The 22006-nt window shown below is 35.9% G+C and overlaps 1 protein-coding gene across 4 annotated transcripts in view; it reads right to left on the bottom strand.

Annotated features, from left to right (window-relative positions):
- CCDC150 (coiled-coil domain containing 150) overlaps nt 1–22006 on the bottom strand; it is a 93189-nt gene that overhangs the window by 53634 nt on the left and 17549 nt on the right. For 2 of the 4 annotated variants that reach the window (XM_055108914.1, XM_055108916.2), the window contains exons 4-13: nt 21821–21999; nt 20096–20164; nt 13240–13356; nt 12075–12204; nt 9054–9097; nt 6504–6596; nt 4594–4701; nt 2664–2788; nt 2200–2377; nt 1570–1638 (exon numbers count right to left, since the gene is read on the bottom strand). In XM_055108914.1, coding sequence (XP_054964889.1) covers nt 1570–1638; nt 2200–2377; nt 2664–2788; nt 4594–4701; nt 6504–6596; nt 9054–9097; nt 12075–12204; nt 13240–13356; nt 20096–20164; nt 21821–21999 — 1112 coding nt within the window. Of the gene's footprint in view, nt 1–1569; nt 1639–2195; nt 2378–2663; nt 2789–4593; nt 4702–6503; nt 6597–9053; nt 9098–12074; nt 12205–13239; nt 13357–20095; nt 20165–21820; nt 22000–22006 lie in introns of all 4 variants that reach the window. The other 2 variants (XM_055108915.1, XM_055108917.2) reach the window with 2 other exon arrangements.

The following is a 22006-nucleotide window of genomic DNA, read 5'->3' as shown; positions in this document are numbered from 1 at the left end:
CTTGGCCATGTAACATTCACTAACTTTTTTATGAGACAGAGTCTCACTCTGTCACCCAGGCTGAAATGCAGTGGTGCAATCTTGGCAACCTCCACCTACGAGGTTCAAGCAATTCTCATGCCTCAGTCACCTGAGTAGCTGGGATTACAGGTGTGCGCCACCGCACCTGGTTAATTTTTTTTGTATTTTTAGTAGAGACAGGGTTTTGCCTTGTTGGCCAGGCTGGTCTCAAACTCCTGGCCTCAAGTGATCTGCCTGCCTCAGCCTCCCAAAGTGCTGGGATTACAAGTGTGAGCCACCACGCCCACTCTCATTCACTAACATTTTTAAGCAAAAAGCATTACTGAATTTAATAGTAGTCACCAATTTTCCCAATTTTAGAAAGCATGGTTGAAGTCAAATTGATACCACCAAAGTCCTTGCCACAGGAAGTCAGCCTCATTTGAGGATTTTTAGGGTGGACTATTTTCATATCACTAGAACCAGAGAAAGCACCTGCTAGCTTGGTGGTAACTGCGTTTGAGCTCAGGCTCAAACTCTAGCATTTCTCCTCTCTCCAATCCTTAAATTAAAAGTTTACATGTATACATGGTAATACAAATGCTACTTGGGCAAACCAGAAGCAAAGAAACAGTCAAGGTTTGACGACTATACCCAATACCTATTGCTGGATTTCTTGTCTAAGTAAGCTAATAACTCCTTGCTGCTCCAGATATATTCTCCAGATGACAGTGATACATAATCTTTACTCTCTTCAAAATTTGAAACACAAACAGCAATGTTTTAAAGATTGGTTCTTGTTTAATTTTAATAAGGATTTCATTTGTTTCTCTGGACATTCTACTGTTTTAGAACCCAGAAAATGGTACCTCGAAGATACAGGGCAGGTGCTGATAGGTACTTAGGCAGCCTTAGTTTTTTGTATTTTTTTTTTTCTTTTTGACAGGGAGTCTTGCTCTGTCGCCCAGGATGGAGTGCAGTGGTGCAATCTCTGCTCACTGCAACCTCTGCCTCCTGGGTTCAGGCGATTCTCCTGCCTCAGCCTCCCAAGTAGCTGGGATTACAGGCGCCCACCACCATGCCCAGCTAATTTTTGTATTTTAGTAGAGATGGGGTTTCATTATGTAGGTCGAGCTGGTCTCGAACTCCTGACCTCAAATGATCCACCTGCCTTGGCCTCCCAAAGTGCTGGGATTACAGGCGCAAGCCACCTCACCCAGCCGTTAGTTTTTTATTTAAAAACAGCCTAGTCAGCAATCATCTCTTTGCCTCTCACACGCCCACTAGCTAACTCTCAGGTGACTTCTTGGCTAGAATCCTCAGTTAACACTAGGGCCAGAGGCAGTGATGACTCACTGGCAAATATCAGATGCTCAACAAGAAAATGTTCCCCAGAAACAACCTTCTGCTGCAGTGACTGGTGTGCTCTGAGTGGCATCCAGCTTCATAGCTCTCCTTTCCCTGCAGCTTGGTATTCATCAGCCATCTCCTCATTAAGATAAGCTGATACGGTAGTCAGCAATACAGAAGGAAATATAGTGAAATATCAGTAAGTAAAATGTAGAATACCTTGTTTTTAGCTAATTCCTTTTCCAAATTGCATCTTTCTTGCACTATTTCTTTTTCTGTTTTATTAAGCTGCCCAAGGGGGATGGGAAAAAAAAGGAATAGGTCAATTTTATAGCAGCTGACAGGCTCCACTATAGCACACATATCCTGCATGTCAATTAATACCTACACTGCAGAGATAGCACATCCTCTCAGAAAAGGGGTCAATCAGGGAGTCTCTGAGGCAGAGCAGACTTCACAAATAGCCCTGAAATTAGAAAGACACGTCTGCATGTCAGACTCTGCTAGTTCCTTCCTAAGTAGGAAGACAGGGCTGTTTCCCCTTAACCTTCACTGTCCCACTCCTTCAGGAGAAATCAATTTTTAAAATCTGACCCCTTAACTAACACGAGGATGTGTGAATTACTAGTTAACATTCACTAACGCCGGATAAGTATATACTGTTCTATTTGGCACAGACTACTTCACATGCTAAAAGGCATAGGTTAGCCACCTAAAGATTCTTTACTGGGCAACTCAGACAAACTGCATCTGGGTTTTATTTCTTTTCTTGTCTTTTGCATTTAGAATGCAATTTTAAAACATCATCACACCACAACAAGAAGATAATGTAAATTTGCTTCTACCTACCTCCCTCTGAAATCTTTCTTTCTCCTCTAGCAGAGACTTCTTCTCTTGCATTGATGCTTCCAATTCACCTCGCAATCTTGCAATAGTTGATTCTAGCAGCTCTTTTTGCACAGCTGTTCTCTTTTCAGCATCCTGTGCTTTCTGGATACACTGGTTATGCTCAAGGATTAAATGATCCCTGCAGGAAGAGAACAAGAAAATATGAGAGCTAAATTAGAGTTCTAATTTAACAGAAAGAGCAATTAAATGTTCTTATAGAACATATTTCCTGACTGAGAGTAGTTACCAAAATGTTCTAACAAAACTAGTTTCTTGAGGGCAGAGTCTTTATTTTAGCTCTGTGGCTGGCCCAAAAAATGCAGAATCAAATGTTTTCATTGACGATAAGACTGAGACGGACACATGATAAGAAACACACATGCAAGAACAAAAGATGTATAAGAAGTTGCCCATAATTTACTTACAGATGTGCTTGGAGTTGGGTTTTCTCATTCTGAACAGTCTGTAGTTCATTTGTGATACTGGCATGGGCTGCATCCAGCAATAAGTTTTGTTCTTGAAATGTCTGCGTCATCATTTTCTGCTCTACCTGAGTGTTAAAAGCAATATTAGAAGTTGAAGCTCCACAAAGTCTTTTGATAGGGTGTCATTTGGAGTAACTGATCAAAAACACTGAACTAACTTAAAAAAACAAGTTTCATTTACATAAATAAAACCTCTTTTTAAAACCATTTATTTCAATGCCCAGTTTCTCTTTGTCCTCCTCTGAGTTGACTAGTTCTATCATTTTATAGCTCTACTAGCCAATAGTCAAGATGCATTATTTACCCAGCCTGCTGAAAAATTATAAAACTCCTAATACCAACAAATTTTTAAATATAGAAAATTATATTACAAGTATTTTTGGTATTTTAAAATTTCAATATGGTACTTTATTTTTAAAAGTAAAACAATATAAATGTATATAAAGTGAAAAGATCCTTTCCTCTCTATCTGCACTTCCCCTCCAAATAATCCCACATTCTAAGGATTATCATGTTTAACAGTTTGCTGTGAATTCTTTTAAGACTATCTTAAATTGCACTCAGATAATGTTACATCAGAAGCACTATAACTGTTTTACATAGTTTATTTTCTTTGGCTCACCATTTTGGAATTATCAAAACATGACATTTTTATGTACCATATACCCCTACACATAATCCATAAAGTTTTTGCAAATACAGTACATATCAACAATTAGTTTTATAAATACTTTTTAAAAAACTTCTATTTTAACAATATTTGATTGCAAAGCAAGTCTTCGCACTGGTAAAATGGGATCCCAATTGTTATATTCCAAAATTTTGAAATATTTGTAATAAATATTTCACTATATATTCAGTCCACTGAATTATAAGTCCATGAAAGTAGGAATTTTGTCTTGTTCACCACTATAATCCTATCTAGATATAGCATTATACTTGCACAGAGTTAAAAACTAAGTATTTATTGAGTATATGTTATCTGCAAAGCATGCTTAGCACTATGAGAAATAAAGATATATAAGGTAATGTCCTTGCCTCTAGAGAGCTCACAGTGTAATCCAGGAAATGAACCAGCACATAAATTACTACTAGAGAATGCAGAATAGGGATGCAGCATAACATAATGATTATATACATTGACTCTGGAGTCACCCTAGGTTAAAACACAACTCTACTTCTTACTAGTTAGGTGAATTTGGGCAAGTGAACTTCTCTAACCCTCATTTTCTTATCTGTAAAATGAGGATAATAAATATCCTTTTACATAATGGCTGCTACAATTAACGGTAATTAAAGGTAATATGTGTAAAATCCTTAGCACAATGCTTAGTATATATAGTAAGTATGCTTACAAAAAGAGAAAGTGATCTATTACTATGGTGGTCTGTTTAGTGTCCCAGGAATAGAAGTTGAAAGGGAAAACTTATCCCTTCTTGTTGGGATGATCAAGCTGCCTGATGAAAGTGACTCTTAAAGAATAAACAGAATTTCAGATATTGAAGATGAAGTAAAAAGCATTCTCAGCAGAGAAAATGGCATAAGCAAAAGGAGAAATCGCAAGGTGTTTGAGGAAAAGGTTAAGTACTTTAAGGTTAGTCATATGTGTTCTCCATGATTCTATAAACAATGGGACAAATAATTATTTTTCCTCAAGTGATGATATTTGAGAAGAAATCATGAAGAGCCCTGAGTGTAAGGCCAAATCACCCCTCTGATGAAAATTGAAAAGCACTAATAGAAATAAGATAATTCAGTAGATTTTTTGAGATTTATTGTTAAAATATTTTATTTCTCCAGTTGACCATAAACATTTCCTGATCTATCAACCAGGCTGGCTTTCTGGTTGGCTTTCATGTTAAACGAATACCTGCAGAATGGCCTGATGGTCAGCAATGATTCTGGCTTTTTCCATAGTAACAGTCTGAAGCATGCAGCTCAACTCTGAACACTTTTTAGTCAATTGGTCATTCAAAACCTAAGAAAACACACACAGCAAGTCATTGGTCTCTCCAATAAAGAATTATTTTTACTTATGTATTATTATTTTTAATGATTGCATAGTATCTCACTGTATATATGAAACTAATCTATTTAACCTATCCTCAATTCACATGTCATTAGTTTAAAAAATACTTCCAAATATTAAAAGTCTATACCATAAATAATTCTAAATTAAGAGATTTGTTGATTTGGCAGAGCAACTGAAGCATATGGCATTTTACTGATCTTCTATTCTTCACAAATTTGAACACTGGTTCATTAGAGCAAGACATCTGCAAAATGGAATTTACAATGTCAGTACCTAGCCAATATTATAGAAATCCATGAGCATTCAGAATTATTTAGCTGGTAACACAAAATACCTAAGCTCCTTCACCACCAGCTGACAATATTCATAAAAGCAAAATATAGATGATTTTACCATCACGAGATTAATCTTTCAAAATAAAACAAAAATTGTTTGAGCTACACAGATCTATCATATATGTAGGTAGTTAATAATTCTCTTTTCATAATTTGAAATTTGTATTATTGAAAGAAACATTTATCTCAATTATCAGTTATTTTTGCAAGGTAGATTTGGCAAAGATCTTATGTTTTAAACAAGTTCTTCAAGAACAAGCAACTTTGAAGGAGCACTAGGAAGAAAACACACAAAAAATAAAATGGAGTAAAAGAAAAGATAAATAAAAGATTATCTGGCAAACATCACAAGTGGTATGGGCAGGCAGTACAGTAGTTAGAAACAAATTCAGGGGCTTAAAGTCACACCAGATGCAGATGTACAAGCTATTCATCAAAGAATACCTGGGGACGAAACAGAGAACCCTTGCTCCTTGAAAAGAAACAGCTACTTTTCTTTGGAGCCAGGTTACCTGAGTTCAAATTCCAACTCTGCCACCTATTATCTATGTTCCTGAACTTCTCTGTACATCAGCTTCCTTATCTTTAAAATGTGAATAAGTTTGCATTTCATAGGGCTATTGTGAGGATTACAATTGTTACTAATATAAGGTGCCTGGAATTGTGCCTGGAATGTAGAAGGGGCTCAGTAAAAATGTTACCTACTATTAGTATAGGAAGAGTAATAGTAGTTGATGTTATTATATTTAAAAACACATTCATTTTATACTTCATTATTTTTATTATACACAGAGCCCAGCAACACTATGATCCTAATATTGAGACAATGAAATTGTACCAAGAGAAAAGTTATTTTAAATGATAAACACTTCTTTTGGCTCTGTGATAAGTAACTCCAATTTGACTGCATATCTGGTGACTTTTTGTTGCAGATGCACATATATATAAAACATCAGCTGAATTTGGGAATCACCATCCCAGAAATGATTACATCTAACTTCAAAATCCAGCAAGCATTTGTTAGGTTCCTACTGTATAATTATTTACTATAGAAGATACAAAGAAAGTATAAGACATAGCCCTTGCCATGGAATTATTCAGAAGTTCACTTTGGAGGGGGAAATACATATATTTAATGAGCAAATTAGAAAGCAAGCAAAGGCAAAGTGTAAACTAGTGCATAATTTTAGTGGTACATCTTGTATACTTATATATCATAGGAATTTGGAGAGTGAAATGAGAAATGTAGTTAATTTGATAATGTTTCAAAGATGAAATAAATCTTATGGAAATGAAAAGTTGGGTGATGGAGATGGTATGAATTTATATAATCAAGACTAATTTTGTTTCTTGGTTATTTAATTGAACAAAATTAAATAACATCTAAAAACTAACAAAATCATGAGCATTTACTTGTGCTTTTTCTGATGCTTCATGAAGAGACATTATTTCGGACCTCAAATATGCATTTTCTTCATGTTCCTTGTTGAAAGATATCTGCAGGTTCTATAAGAAAAAAAATTACTCTCTTTTTCACATATAAGAGATACTATGTGCACCCCTATAAAAATAACTATTTTGTATTTTGGCCAGTACAAGTTCAAGTTCCAATGACATACACTGGAACTTTATAAATGTCTTATAAAGAATGTATAAAAATCTTGGTATCTTCAACTCCTAAACTTCTGTTTATTTCAAAACTATTTATCAAAACTGTTTATTTAAAACAATAATGAGATACCACTACACACCTATTACAATGGCCAAAATCTAGAACACTGACAACACCAACTGGTGTCAAGGATGTGGAGCAACAGGGACTCTCATTCATTGCTGGTGGGAATGTAAAATGGTACAGCTACTTTGGAAGACAGTTTGGTGATTTCTTACAAAACTAAACATATTCTTACCATATGATCCAGTAATCATGCTCCTTGGGATTTACCCAAAGGAGCTGAATACCTATGCCCAGACAAAAACCTGCACACAGATACTTATAGCAGCTTTAATCATAATTGCCAAAGGTTGGAGCAATCAAGATGTCCATGAGTAAGTTAATGGATAACTTGTGGTATATCCAGACAAAGGAATATTATTCAGCACTAAAAATAAATGAGCTTTCAGCCAGGCACGATGGCTCATCCCTGTAATCCCAGCACTTTGGGAGGCTGAGGCAGGCAGATCACCTGAGGTCAGGAGTTTGAGACCAGCTGGCTAACATGGTGAAACCCCATCTCTACTAAAAATACAAAAATTAGCCAGGCGTGGTGGAGGGCACTTGTAATCCCAACTACTCGGGAGGCTGAGACAGGAGAATTGCTTGAACCCAGGAGGCGGAGGTTGCAGTGAGCTGATAGTGCCAATGCACTCCAGCCTGGGTGACAGAGTGAGACTCCGTCTCAAAAAAAAAAAAAAAAGAGAAAAGAAAGAAAAATGTGCTATCAAGCCATGAAAAGACATGGAGGAAACATAAATACTTATTACTAAGTGAAAGAAGCCAGTCTGAAAGGCTATAGACTATATGATTCCAACTATATGGCATCTGGAAAAGGCAAATCTATGGAGACAGTAAAAAGATCAATGATTGCCAGGGATTAGAAGGGGAGGGAGGGATGAATAGGCAAAGCACAGAAGATTTTTAGAGCAATGAAACTACTCTGAATGATACTATAAAACATATCTACTATAATGGTAGATATATGTCATTATACATTTCTTTAAATCCATAGAATGCACAACACCAAGAGTGAACCCTAATGTAAACTATGGACTCTGGGTGATAATGTGTCAATATAGGTTCATCAACTGTAATATGGTACCACTCTGGTGGGGGATGTAAAATGGTGCATCCATTTTTTAAATGGACATCCATCAAACGGCTAATGAGGAAGGCTATGCATGAATAGGGGCAGAGAGTATTTGGGAAATCTCTTTATCTTCTGTTCAATTTTGTTGTGAACTTAAAACTGCTCTTAAAAATAAAGCCTATTTTTTCAAAACTGTTTATTAAATCCATTCTTATATTGAGATTTCAGTTAGAATTTGCCTAAAACCATAGCCTAAATATACCTAGTATCTTTATATCACAGTTCTACTCCCTAAGATTAAATATTTGTTATATTATTATACATACACATTTTTTCCTATTAGCAGTAAGATCTTATGACTTCAAAGGAACACATTCAAGGATCTTTTAAAGTTATAAGTGAAGATATTTTCAAAAACGAGGACCTGAGAGTGGAGCAGAAGAAAACACCTTTGTTCTGTGGTTATAGAAAAAAAAAAAAAAAGCTAGTTTTCTTTGAGATGAGAGAAGTGATACAGATGTGCATTGTAGGTGGGGCTTTCCCTAAAAGGTACTTAGCAGAATGGGGAAGGACAAAGTATAAATCTTCTTCCTACAGAGGAAGAACTACCCTTCTATTTTCCCAGGAGAAGCATCTCAAGAAAAACAGACAACATATAACACAGGATGAGATAGCATCCAAAAGAAATAGAATCGACACATCAAGAGACTTACAAATGTAGTAAGATATAAAATCATTATGTTTTTAATTTTAAAAATTATGGCAAAATATACATGACAAAATTTATCATTCAAATCACTGTAAGTGTGTAGTGTCATTAAACACATTCATACTGTTGTGCAACCACCAACACCAAAAAGTAGTTATATTTCTTACATTTCATTAAGTTTATTTTATAACAATTAGTTTACAATAGGCAAAAAACACAAATAAGTCTTATTTTTGCCAAATGACATTTTTCAAACTCTAATAACCTTCATGAAATGATTTCTTAGTTCCTAATACTATTATCCTAAATATACTACTCATTTACATGAAACTTTTTAAATAAAACTTTGATGAGAATAAGAAGCACTGTAAGCCAACATGGAAGAGGAAATAAGACTTAGTGAAGAGAGGAAAGACCACCTCTGTACTCCACAACTTCAAAACTCACCTTATTTTCTTCAACCAACTTGGAAATGAGGTCATCTCTAGAAGCTAAAAACAAAAATTCCACATAACTATGATAATAGTAACTTGCTACATTAAAATCACATAGTGAGAAGCTTTAAATATTTTATGTCTATTTTTTGTAGAGATAAGGAGAACCCAACTATTTCTATAATATTTTTATAGACTAGAAACTGTTATGGAATTACCAAGAAACTAGTCCACAGTCATTTGCAATGGTAAATGAGGTCTCTGAAGGATTTTAAGCTGAGGAGGGGCATGATCAAAAGATTTTTGTTAGAAAGATCACTGTAACAAAGGTACAATAAAGGCAAGGAGATGAATTTAGTAGCTGTTAAAGTAACTGACATATGAGTAAATGACAATTCAATAAAGTAATGACGATGAGGACCGACTCTCACTGGTCATGACAACAGAGACACAGAGGAAAAACAGATCTGTGAAACAGTAAACAGAGAGCACTTTTGGACTTGGTGGCTTACTGGTGGGGTAAAACAACAGATGAGACAAGGAGAACATCTGGCATTCAGACTTGGGCAGCAGGGTAAACAGTGGACTCTTCAGCTAAATAGGGAATACACAGCATGGAGCAGGTTTCGGGGATAGAATGAGTGAAACACAAGTTTTCTATGTGTTTTGACATATCTGCAAGGCATCCAAATGTAGATATTTAGTTGGCAGTAAGATACTGGTCTAGAACTCAGGAGGATGATTTTGTACAGAAAAAAAGATTTGAAACCACTCAGAGCATGTACAGTGAAAAGAAAACCAAACACAGAAAATTGTGGAACAGTTTGGCATTATATACTAGTAGCCAAAAAGTGTAAACTTATCTGAGAGTAATGTTTTGCCTTCACAGAAAAATTCATATCAGTCTTGTTTCACTTAAATATTCTAAAGCCAGAAATCATAAAACACGTAAAAACTGATATTTTATATAGGATATACGTTAGAAAAACTGTACTTTTTGAACACATGAATCCACAATTCATCAGAATAAACTCTAATTTAAAATACATGAAGGGTAAAAAAGATGAACTATATGACTTTGGGAAAATTCTACTAACCAAAGTTAAGAATGAAAAGGGAGTGTTTATCTTACTTTGAAGAACAATTTATTCATCTTAAGTACTATAAATCTGTATATAAATGCTTATTGTTGATAAACAATTACATGTTTTAATTCATTGAAGCAAATATTTAAAGGCATTCCTTTTATTAATGTAGCTCAAACAACTACTTGTACCTTAAAGTAATAAAATTGCATATATGTCAAGTCTATAATTCAATATTATGCACCTAGCTGGCATTCAGACAGGCTTCCTTTTCCTCATGTCAGTTTGAATTACTGTTGTTTTAATCTTCATTTTTTAAGGGTGTTGCACAAACTCTTTACAAAATTCAAAAATAAAGCATTAATCCAACAAGAAAGTAACATAAAAATTCAGAGGGCCAACTAATATAATAGATACCTGTTTTAGGCCCAGCTATTCTACTTGCTGTGGCTCTTTGGGTACAGTCAGTGTGGATCCTTTTATATCTTCTTCTTTTTTTTTAGATGGAGTTTTGCTCTGTCGCCCAGGCTGGAGTGCAATGGCACGATCTCGGCTCACTGCAACCTCAGCCTCCTGGGTTCAAGCGATTCTCTGTTTCAGCCTCCCAAGTAGCTGGGACTACAGGCGCGTGCCACCACACTTGGCTAATTTTTTGTATTTTCAGTAGAGATGGGGTTTCACCGTGTTAGCCAGGATGGTCTCAATCTCCTGACCTCATGATCCGCCTGCCTGGGCCTCCCCAAGTGCTGGGATTACAGGCTGAGCCACCGCGCTCAACCCCTTTTGTATCTTCTATAGAATGTGTGTATTTTCTTATCTATCTGACAGGTTGTTGCAGTGCTCAAATGAGACAATGTGGCAGCACCATAAAATATACATGTATTTTTGTAGGCACACAATTACAGAAAGACAGAAAATTATCCAGGGGCATTGTCGGTGAGAACTTCACACAGTAATTCACTACTATAAGAAAAGGGAATACTTTCTGCTAAAAGCAGTAAGTCAAAACATTGAATAGATTACTCTTGCTCTATATTTTTTATAATTTCCATTTCCTTTTTGGTATTCTCTGCCCCCATTACAGCAGCCATAGAGCACAGAAGGTGAACTGGAGAGTACACTGGGCTTGGAGTTAGAAGATCCAGGTCTAGGTCTTACTTTGCCATTTTTTCCTTTTGTAACTCTGGAAGGATAGCTTTGAGTACTGAATGAAATAGTTCATGTGAAAGTTCGGTGTAAACCATGATGTATTAAATCACATGAAGCACTGCCCTGTAACTCTGTGACCTCTGTCATTGAGACTACCTGGAAACTGCTTTATAATGAAGTACTAGCAACAGTAGTATGATAAAAGGCTGATGGGTTAGAAGAAACATGACCGAACACCTTGGGATCAAGTCTAGGCTCCTTCCTTTCCTAGCTCTGTCATCTTTGAGGACTCATCTATAAAAAGAGGAGATTAATCTAAGCTCTCTTAAAGGTACCTTACAACTATCCATCTCTACAAATATAGGTTAACCAAAATAGATTGATAACATGAAGAATGGAGAATCTGACATGATGAACTGATAGAATCCATAAGTTATCAAGGATTCATGGCCTTACTACCTTACTAATATTCTATTATCAAATATTCAATCTATTGTTTTACTTTTTTTGCCCAATATTCAAGCCAGATGTCTAGAAACCAAATATTCCCAGGTCCACAAACAAGCTGGAAAAAAACAAATAAGGAATAGTTTACAATTAAGAGGGTCAAATATATTATTAACAACAATCCTTCTCTGTCTCAGTACTGCAGGTAGAAGGGAAATCTGCAATTTTTTACATACGGCACTGTGGGAAATACCAATAACACTGGCCACTTTAAGAATCTGGGATCTTAAGAGTTTTTCCATGAAATCTCAAAAAACTAACAAGAGGGTGATTTCTAGCATCTATTTTCATACTTAGATCAGATTTGAGCTGTGAAGTAGCAATCTCCAACTCTTCTTTTTTTTTTTGTTCCTGGGCCAGTAGTTCTTGAGTGCTCTGTATAGAATCACGTAGAGCAATGCAGTTTTGCTGCAAAATGTGCACCTGAAATTGTATAAGAAAAACTCCTTTTCTGTGAGATAAAGATTTCAAGTAAGCTGCCTTATAGCACATGTATAAGGCAACATTCCAACCTTAATGTCACTGAGAAGCAACAAGAAGTTAGTCTATGTTACAGTTAAAATCTCAACAGAATGTGGTCTTGGAGCAGTGCCATCCAATAGAACCTTCTGTGCACTCTCCAATACAGTAATCCACTAGCCACAAGTGGCTACTGAGCACTTGAATGTGGCTAGTGTGAAAAAATAAATCTTTTATTTAACTAATTTGAATAGCCATATGTGGCTAATGGCTACCATATTGGCATTGCAAGTTACAGCAACAAAGGATCATTTGCAATTCCTAAAGTAGAATCCTTGTTATAATTCAGTTATGAAGGGAAACTTTTTCCATTGGTTAAAATAATAAAGATTATGTCATCCAATTATATTAAAATATGAAAATATGAACTGACTTGGTTAGAATTTAAAGTATTCTAAATTATTTGTAGGTACTTCAAATAACAAATATGAAGGCAAAATATCATGTTAAAATAAATAATGATAATTGAAAACAGCAGTGTAAATATAGTCCTGATTGTTTTACTTATTGATATGCTTCCAGTGTTAGATCGCTTTAGACTTTATTTTCTATCCATGTCAGACATACACAGCATGAGACCAGGGCAATGCCTTCCAAAATCAATGTCTATAGCAGAGATTGTATGGTATAAGGGAAAAATACTTTATCTTTCTCTTAGGAGCTAAGAGTTCACCTCTATAAAGCCTGAGGTAAATTAACCTCTCTAGTCCTTAGCTCTCTGATTCATAAATTAAGAGTGTTGAATAATGACATTAGGGTCTTTCTTATTTTGCACTAACTTAAAAAAAACTGTAGTAAGATTGTTAACATATTGCTAACAAAAAGTAAATATTTTAATAAATCTAGAGGCAATTAGTAAAATTTTAAGTTTATAGGTAAAATATCAGTTTTTGTTTGGTTTCATTTCCCAAACCACATAAGGAGAAGAAATCTTTCTACCTGTTTTCGTTCTACCTCCACTGTTGATCCCATTTCTTGTATTTTGAGGAGCATGGCTGATGCTGATTTCTCTAAAGATTCCCTAAGGTACTTCTCCTGAGCCAGTTGTCTCCTTAGCTACAAAGCAACACCGCAGTTAGGCAAGACCAATTGATCATACTAGTTTAACAAAGATCAAAGTTACCTGAGAAGTTTATCAGACTTGCCATCTCACCCCCAAACAGTCTTAATTCATTTATGACTACTCAGAAACATGCTTTTGTTTCTCCCTAGATGGCCTAGGATTACCTCCTAAGGAATGTAGATCAAACGTATTGCACCCATCCTCCCATAATTTAGGTCTGTTTTCTAAACTGGAGGTCAAAATCCATTAGTAAATTTAAGGAAGCACTCAGAAAAAGGAAAAAATAAAAGAGTAGAAAGAAAATATCAGAGTGCATGCAAGTAGTAAGGGTAAGTGTTGCTTTGGGAAATGTTTGTGTATATGTATGTGTGTTGCAGTGTAAAATATATGTCCAACAATGGATTGTCAAAAAAAGTTTGAAAAACACTAGTATCTTACCTTAGTGTGTATTTTCTGTATTTCTATATTTTCTGACTTTATTTTCAACTCTTATTTTCCTGTATTTTGATTTATCTACATATTTTTTATCCTGCAGTATTATACACATCGCTCTGAAAACTGTTTTCATTCTATTTTGGAATTTAGAGGTCTAAACAAATAATGAAGTAACCATTAAGTAGCAGACCAAACCGACACTCAAAAGAATTTGGGTACTGTGCTATTGTGATATAATAAGAAATATGTATTTCATTTCTGACCCTCGTTCCTGGCACACAGCTCATAAAAAACTTGGAATCACCTCATAAGAGTGTCTTTTGTGTGCTAATGACTGATTGGCTGGGGGTGGGGGAAGGTAGGTAGCTGTGGATGGGGGCTGGTCCCCAGAAAGATCAAGGCATGACTAGAGGACTGGGACTTCTAGCCCCTCCTCTCAACCTCTAACGAGGGGAGAAGGGCTGAAAGGTAAGTTGATCATCAATGGCCAATGATTTAATCAATCATGCCTATGTAATGAGGCCGCCATAAAAATTCAAAAGAACTGGGTTCAGAGTGCTTCTGGACAGCTGAACACATGGAGGTGCTTGGAAGGTGGTGAGCCCCAGAAAGGGCCTGCGTCCCTTCCCACATGCCTTGCTCTATGCATCGCTTCCATCTGGCTGCTCAACTGTATCTTTTGTAATATCCTCTATAACAAATGGGTAAATGCAAGTGAAGCGTTTCTCTGAATTCTCTGAGCTGTTCCAGCAAATTATTTCAACTTGCAGAGGGGCATCATGGGAACATCGATTTTTTGCAAGTCAGTCAGAAGGACAACTTGGGGCTTGCAATTGGCATCTAAAGTGGGGGGCAATCTTGTGAGACTGAGTCCTCACCTGTCTTCAGGTAGATAGTGTCAGTGTCAGGACTGAATTGAGTTACAGGACACTCAACTGGTGTCCACTGAAGAACAGAATTTCTTGGTGTGTCTTCGGGTGTCAGAAGTGTTCTGCTGCGAGGTATGTGAGAGTAGAAAAACACACTTTTTTTTTTTCTTCCCTGTTTTGGAGGCACACTGACCTTATTTCTGTCAATAAGTGACTATAAAAAGAATCACATAAAATATAAAGAAGGTTAAGAGTCTCTTTTATTATTAGGTAAAGAGATCCTTTCCATTAATAAGAGTCTCTTTTATTATTAGGTAAAGAGTGTCTTTTATTATTAGGTAAAGAGATTCTTTCCAATTGAAATGGGAATTGCAGAGAACGCTATTCCTTTTAAGAAGTGATGTGAAACTGAAAGAAATCCTATTTTAAAACCCCAGTGTAGATGACATTAAGAGTATACTATACCTGTTTTCTAAATTGTACACATTTTTTTCTCTATGGATAATATATTTTATAATTTTTAAAACATTTTTTAAAGGTTAAAAGAGGTAAAAAAATGTGTTGGGATATGACTGTTACAAGATTGCTCATTTTGGAAATGCTCTATAACTTTTTAAATCATATCCTTGATATTTGACATGAGGGTTTTTCCAATTTTTCACTACTGTAAATACTGCTCTCCTGAACATACTTGTGAGTAGATCTTTCCTTACATTTCTGATTATTTCATTAAGATAAATTCCTATAAGAATCTTTTTTCAATTATTACCTTCATAATTTTCCAATTATTACCTTCTTATCAATAGTATTTGAATAAATCTCATCAGTACTATGTATTAAAATTTTCTTAAATCTCTTCTGATCCAATAAATGAAAACTAACATCTTAATAATTTTGGATTTCTTTGGTTACTGTGAGATTAAATATCTTCTAATATAGTTATCAACTCTTTATATATATTTATGTAATAAACTGTCATACTTATGCTTTGTCCATTGTTTTTTGGGCACTTTTAGACAATTTTACTGTTTTTGTTTTTGTTTTTGAGACTGGGTCTCACTGTGTCAGCCAGGCTGAGTGCAATGGTGCAACCATGGCTCACTGCAGTCTTGACCTCCCCCAACTCAAGTGATCCTCCCGCCTCAGCCTCCTGAGTACCTGGTACTAAAGGAGTGTGCCACCATGCCCAGCTAATTTAAAAAATTTGTTGTTGAGCCAGGGTCTCACTTTGTTACCAAGGCTGGTCTCAAACTCCTGGGCTCAGGCAATCCTCCTGCCTCAGCCTTCTAAAGTGCTGAGATTACAGGTATGAGCCACCATGCTTGGCAGTTTTAAGTTTTTGTGGGGTGGGTTTTGGAGACAGGATCTCACTCTGTGGCCCACGCTGGAGTGCAGTGGCATGATCGCTGCAGCCTCGACCTCCCAGGCTCAAGTGATCCTCCCACCTCAGCCTCCTAAGTAGCTGGGACCACAGGTGTACACCACTGTGCCTGGCTTTTTTTCTTTTTTCTTTTTTTTTTTTTTTTTCCAGAAATGGGGTTTTGCCATGTTGCCCAGGCTGTTAAATTCTTTAAAAGGGAAAACTATTAACACTTTGCCTATTTGTGTTATAATACCTTATTACAGGGGTCGCCAACCCCTGGGGCCACAGACTGGTACTACTCCATGGCTTGTTAGGAACCAGGCCACCCAGCAGCAGGTGGGCAGTGGGTGAACCAGCCCTACCACCTGGGCTCCGCCTCCTGTCAGATTAGTGGCAGCATTAGATTCTCATAGGACTGTGAACCCTATTGTGAACTGTGCATGCAAGGGATCTAGGTTGTGCACTTCTTATGAGAATCTAACTAATGCCTGATGATTTGAGGTGGAACAGTTTCATCCCAAAACCATTCCCCTCAATCCCCACAATCCCATGGAAAAACTGTCTTCCAAGAAACTGGTCCCTAGTGCCAAAAAGGTTAGGGACTGCTGCTTTATTAGTTTTGCTTTTTATATATTCTTATGTGGTCAAATCTATGGACCATTTTATAATTTTATTCTTTTTAAGCTTAGAAATTGCTTACTTATCCAATGATAAGTTAAATATTACAATCTTATGTAAGAATGAGCCATTTTATTTGTGGTTATATTTTTTCAGATTTTAGTATCAGATTATAATTACTTTATCATATAGAGTAGCTTAATATACTTTCCTAAACTTTATATCAAATTAGGTACTATAATTTGTTCAAGATATAATTTATTCCTTGAAAGTTTCAAAATACCCAGGACATCAACTCATTTAAATTTTAGTTGCATTACTGTCAAATGTGATTCAATCTCTAGTTCATTCAGAATTAAATATTTCACTCTTTTAAATTGTTTAAATCACCCCCATTATGTAGGCTTGAAAGCATTCAGCTGGCCACCTTTTTAAAGAACGGCCACTTTTAAAAAGAGACATTTTCCTCTTTTATACGTGATATACCTACAATGTGCCATACAAAAGTACATTACAAAGAGAATCCTTTACTAATGAAGTATTTGTTTCTGAAGTACTATTAAGGGCAATAGGTTAATCCATTTAATGTTTATCACATCCAGATTTTGTATCTATTTTATATATATTTATTATCTCTTAGGAAGATAAATACCACACTTCTTCTATCTGTATATAACCCTCTGTCATAGGCTGAATTGTGTCTTCCAAAATTCTTATGTTGAAGCCCAACATCTGCTACCTCACAATGAGACTCTATTTGGAGACAGGGCCTTTCAACAGGTGATTAAATTAAAATGAAGCCATTGGGGTGGACCCTAATGCAATCTGACCATATCCTGATTAGAAGAGATTTGGACACACAGAGACACCAGGGATGGGTACACACAAATAAAAGAGCATGTGAGGACACAGTTAGAAGGCGGACACCTGCAAGCCAAGGAGAAAGGCCTCAGAAGAAACCAAATCTGCTAACAACTTGATCTTGGACTTCAAGCCTCCAGAACTTCAACAAATAAATTTCTGTTTATACCACCAAGTCTTCAGGATTTTGTTATGGCAGCCCAGCAAACTAATACACCCTTTCTATTTCACATACCCTCAGAATGCCCATGTTTGACTAGCATAGTACTTCTGCAAGTCTTTGACAGAGCTTAATCAAAATTCAAGACTTTATCATAGAACCAAGAATTAAGAATAAGACTTCCACAGTAAAAAATAATGTTAAATGGCAATCCAAAGGATAAAGGATTGTCTTTTCAACAAATGGTGCTGGAAACACTGGACATCCACATGCCAAGAAGAAATTCATCTAGATACAGATCTCATACCTTTCATGAAAATTAGCTCAAAATAGATCAAAGACCTAAATGTAAAATGAAAACCTATAAAATCTCTTAGAAGATGATACAAGAGAAAATCTTAGTGACTTGGGTTTGTCGACTTTTTAGATACAATTCTAACAGTACAATCCATGAAAGAAAAAAATTGATATATTGGACTTCATTAAAAGTTCCTTCTCTGTGAAAGACAGCTAAGAGCATAAAAAGATAAGCTATAGACCAGGGGAAAATAATTGCATAACAGATCTTTGATAAAGGACTGGTATCCAAAATATACAAAGAAGTCTTAAAACATAACAATAAGAAATAACCCAGTTACAAAATGGGGTAAAAGTCTAACAGATAACTCACCAAAGGAGATATACAGATGGCAAATAAACACATGAGAAGATTCTCAGTGTCATTATATCATTAGGGATTGCAAATCAAAACAGGATGCCACTACATACCCATTGGAATGGCAAAAATTCAAAACACTGACAAGACCAAATGCTGGTGAGGATATGCAGCAACCATAACTCTTATTCCTTGCTGATGGGCATGCAAACGATACAGTCATTCTGCAAGACAGGTTGGCAGCTTCATACAAAGCTAAACATAGGCTTGCCAGATGAACCAGCAATTGCACTCCTAGGTATTACATTTACCCAAATGAGTTGGAAACGTATGTCTACGTAAGAACCTGCACACAATGTTTATAGCAGCTTTATTCATAATTGCCAAAAATTGGAAGCAACCAATATGTCCTTCAATAGGTGAATGGATAAACAAATTGTGGTACATACAATAGAATATTGTTCAGCTATATAAAGAAATGAGTTACTGAGCCATGAGAAAACATGAAGGAACTTTAAGCGCATATGCATAAAAGAAGCCAGTACAAAAAAGACTACATACATACTCTATGATTCCAACAATAACAGAACTAGAGAGACAATAAAAAGATCAGTGGTTGTCAGGGGCTCAGGGCAAGACATGAGGAGGGATGGGTAGGTGGAACACAGGGCATTTTTAGGGCAGGGCAACTATTCAGTGTGATCCTGTAATGATAAATACATGGCATTATGCATTTGTCAAACCCATAGCACTTTACAGCATGATGAATAGTGAATCTTAACATATTTCACTAAATGATGGCTCAATATTGGCTCATCAAAAGTTACAAAAGTACCACACTAATGCAAGATATTAATAACAGTGAAACTGCAGGAGTGGAGAGAGGCGTATACAGGACTCTGTGTTTTCTGCATAATTTTTCTGTAAACCTAAAACTGCCCTAAAAATAGTCTAGTACAATATCTTAGAAATAAACTGAATACATTCTAACTATGAGCATCAAGCTTTTATCAGTAATTACTGGCAAATAAAGTACTCAATATAAGACAATTTTCCAAATACCTATGCTTACCACCTAAGCACTAAAATTTATAACCTTAAAAATAGTTTTGCATAAGAATTTTCCTAAAAAGTATGTCTACTTCTCTATTTTGTATTAACAGAATCTTTTAAATATAATTTGACCCATTAGATTTGAACTAACATCAATTATTAATACTATTATGTCAGGGAATATTGAGGTTTCAGGCCACTGCCAGAGTATATTGAGTTAGTAATTCTACTGATTCTTCCACTGTTTTCAGCTGCAAATTTTTAGTCCAACAGCTTTTAGCAGCCACCTATTTCATATTTCCCAATCTGCTATCTACTAAAACAAGCTGAAATGAAAGTTTAAGGTAAAATTAGATGAACAGACTTATTAATAGCTTTTTATTTTAAATACAACTTTAGATTAAAAGGACTTTGCAAGAAAGTGTCCACTTAACTATGGTGTACGGGCAGCCACGAGTGGTAACTATTCCTTCCTGGTTCACAAAGCATTTATTTTTTATTTCTAGTTTTATGCCAGTATTGAGGTAAAAGGAAGTCTTAATGTCATGTAAGGGCAGGCACTTTCACTTGAATTCAATGTGGCATATTTTTAAAGTCTTCCTACTACATAGTCACATATTTTCTTCTTCAAAGGTTTCTTTTCATTCTCTCTTTCTGCTTTCTTGATTTCCCCTCTGCAATTCCAACACCTCCTCCACCCTCCATCTTTTGGTCTTACCTCTTGAATTTTAAGGTTCATTTTACGTTTTGTGGTCTTCAGTTCCTCTTCAATAATGGCTGCATTCTTCTAAAAGTAGAAGGAGAAAAGATTCTAAATAATCTGAAATGACAGGAAGAAATTGTCTATAGGTATATCAGATCAAATCAGGTTTTTTTCTGGCAACCTATAAATGCTATTTTTAATATGGTTATAAATACTCCTTGTTATAAGTCTGAAGTAATTATTACCAGGAGTTACTTAACAGGAAAGTTATTTTATTACTTTGATACATGATTTCTATAATTTCCTCTTTTATACCATAAACAGTGATTAATCGCACCCACCTCCTATATAAAATTCAATAATTAGAGGTCAATCTGGTAATTGACAGACATTTTACTTACACGGTATATTCTTAATTTTTTAAAGAACTCTATTTTTCCAGCTTCAAATATTATTCGTGCTTAGAAGTTGAGGATGAAAAACACAGCTTTCCCTACTTATTCTCTTTCTTATTAAGATAAATGGCACCACAATCTCAGATGTAAAACCTCAGAGCCATCTTTGCCTTCTTTACTGCCTTCAGTCCCTCCCAGTACCATATTCGAGCATATCTTTTTTTTTCAGAACATTCCTCTTTCCTTTCAAAATGCCACAACCCTAGATCAGACCTAATTTGGCTCATGCCTCAAATAATGCAATGGATTCCTAATTGGTTTCCCTGCCTCCAATTTCTCTCCCTATTTTCAATACCCTATAATACTGCTAAATTTGTTTTCCCGTTTTCATTATGTCACTTCCATATCAAAAATCTCAATCGCTCCCCACAGGATCAACCCCAACTACTAATTATTTCTGATTTTCAGATACTCGATAATGTCATTGCTAGCTAATATCCAACTTATTTCCCACAAACAAATCCTCACTCTTGTAAGGCTAGTTTATATATTTCTCCTAGCTGTACCGAGTAGAAAGATCCAGGTTCAAACCTGGGTAACAACAAGACAACAGGTATGTCTGATCTTGGACAACTGATTTATCCCAGGGACCCAGTACTATCATTGTTAAAAAATGGGGATAATAATATCCTACTTCACAAGATTTTGCAAAGATTAAACAAAATAACACATTGAACATCCATTACATTGCCTAGACCATGAAGGGAGAACAACATTGTTAGTTTCTTTTCCAAGTAGTCCTTATTCTTTGCTGCCTCTGCGTGTGCTCTTTGAAATGTCTTCACCCCTACACTTTGCTTCTAAAGGTCCTATCCCTTCCCTGAAGCCTGCCTAATCTATTCTAGATAGAGCATCCTCACCCTCTCAAACATGTCTGAACACAAAGCCCTTACTCGGCAATATTCACTTTTTGTCCTATCCTATTCTGTAACATTTCCTATACTCTTATTTTTTCCTTATTTAATTTCTCATGCTGTAGCTTGTTCTCCCAACTAGCATATGAGTTCCTGAAGAGCACAGGCTCTATCTCATACCTCTGAACCCACACCATCACTTGTATGGGGTAAGGGTTGTACAAATAATCAATCACAGATAGCACACAGTGGTTTAGGTTATCAGTGCAAATGTCATAGGCCAAGAATCCTCAAATCAACATGCCAAATGTCAAATGCCAAGAATCCCCATATCAACATCACCTATTTTTAAAAGTCACGTCATAGGTCTGTTACCTCCTCCAGCTAACACATAACAGTGTGTTTATACTTCAGAACTCTTAGACTCAAACCTTTGTTTGCGAGGCAATCTCCAGAGTGGCAGTCAACCTTTGCACCTCATCTTGTGCCTTGTCTTCTTCCTCTTTTATAGCTCTCAGTCGCTGGCGCAAATTCATAACTTCGAGATGCAACAGCTTCAGGTCCTTAGAATGCTCTTCCTGTATTGCATTCAGTCGATCCTTCAGAAAAGCTACCAG

Source organism: Pan paniscus, chromosome 13 (genome assembly GCF_029289425.2).
Source record: "Pan paniscus chromosome 13, NHGRI_mPanPan1-v2.0_pri, whole genome shotgun sequence".
NCBI lineage: Eukaryota > Metazoa > Chordata > Mammalia > Primates > Hominidae > Pan > Pan paniscus.
The sequence above is the reverse complement of the archived record's forward strand: the minus strand, read 5'-3'. Positions and strand labels throughout refer to the sequence as shown.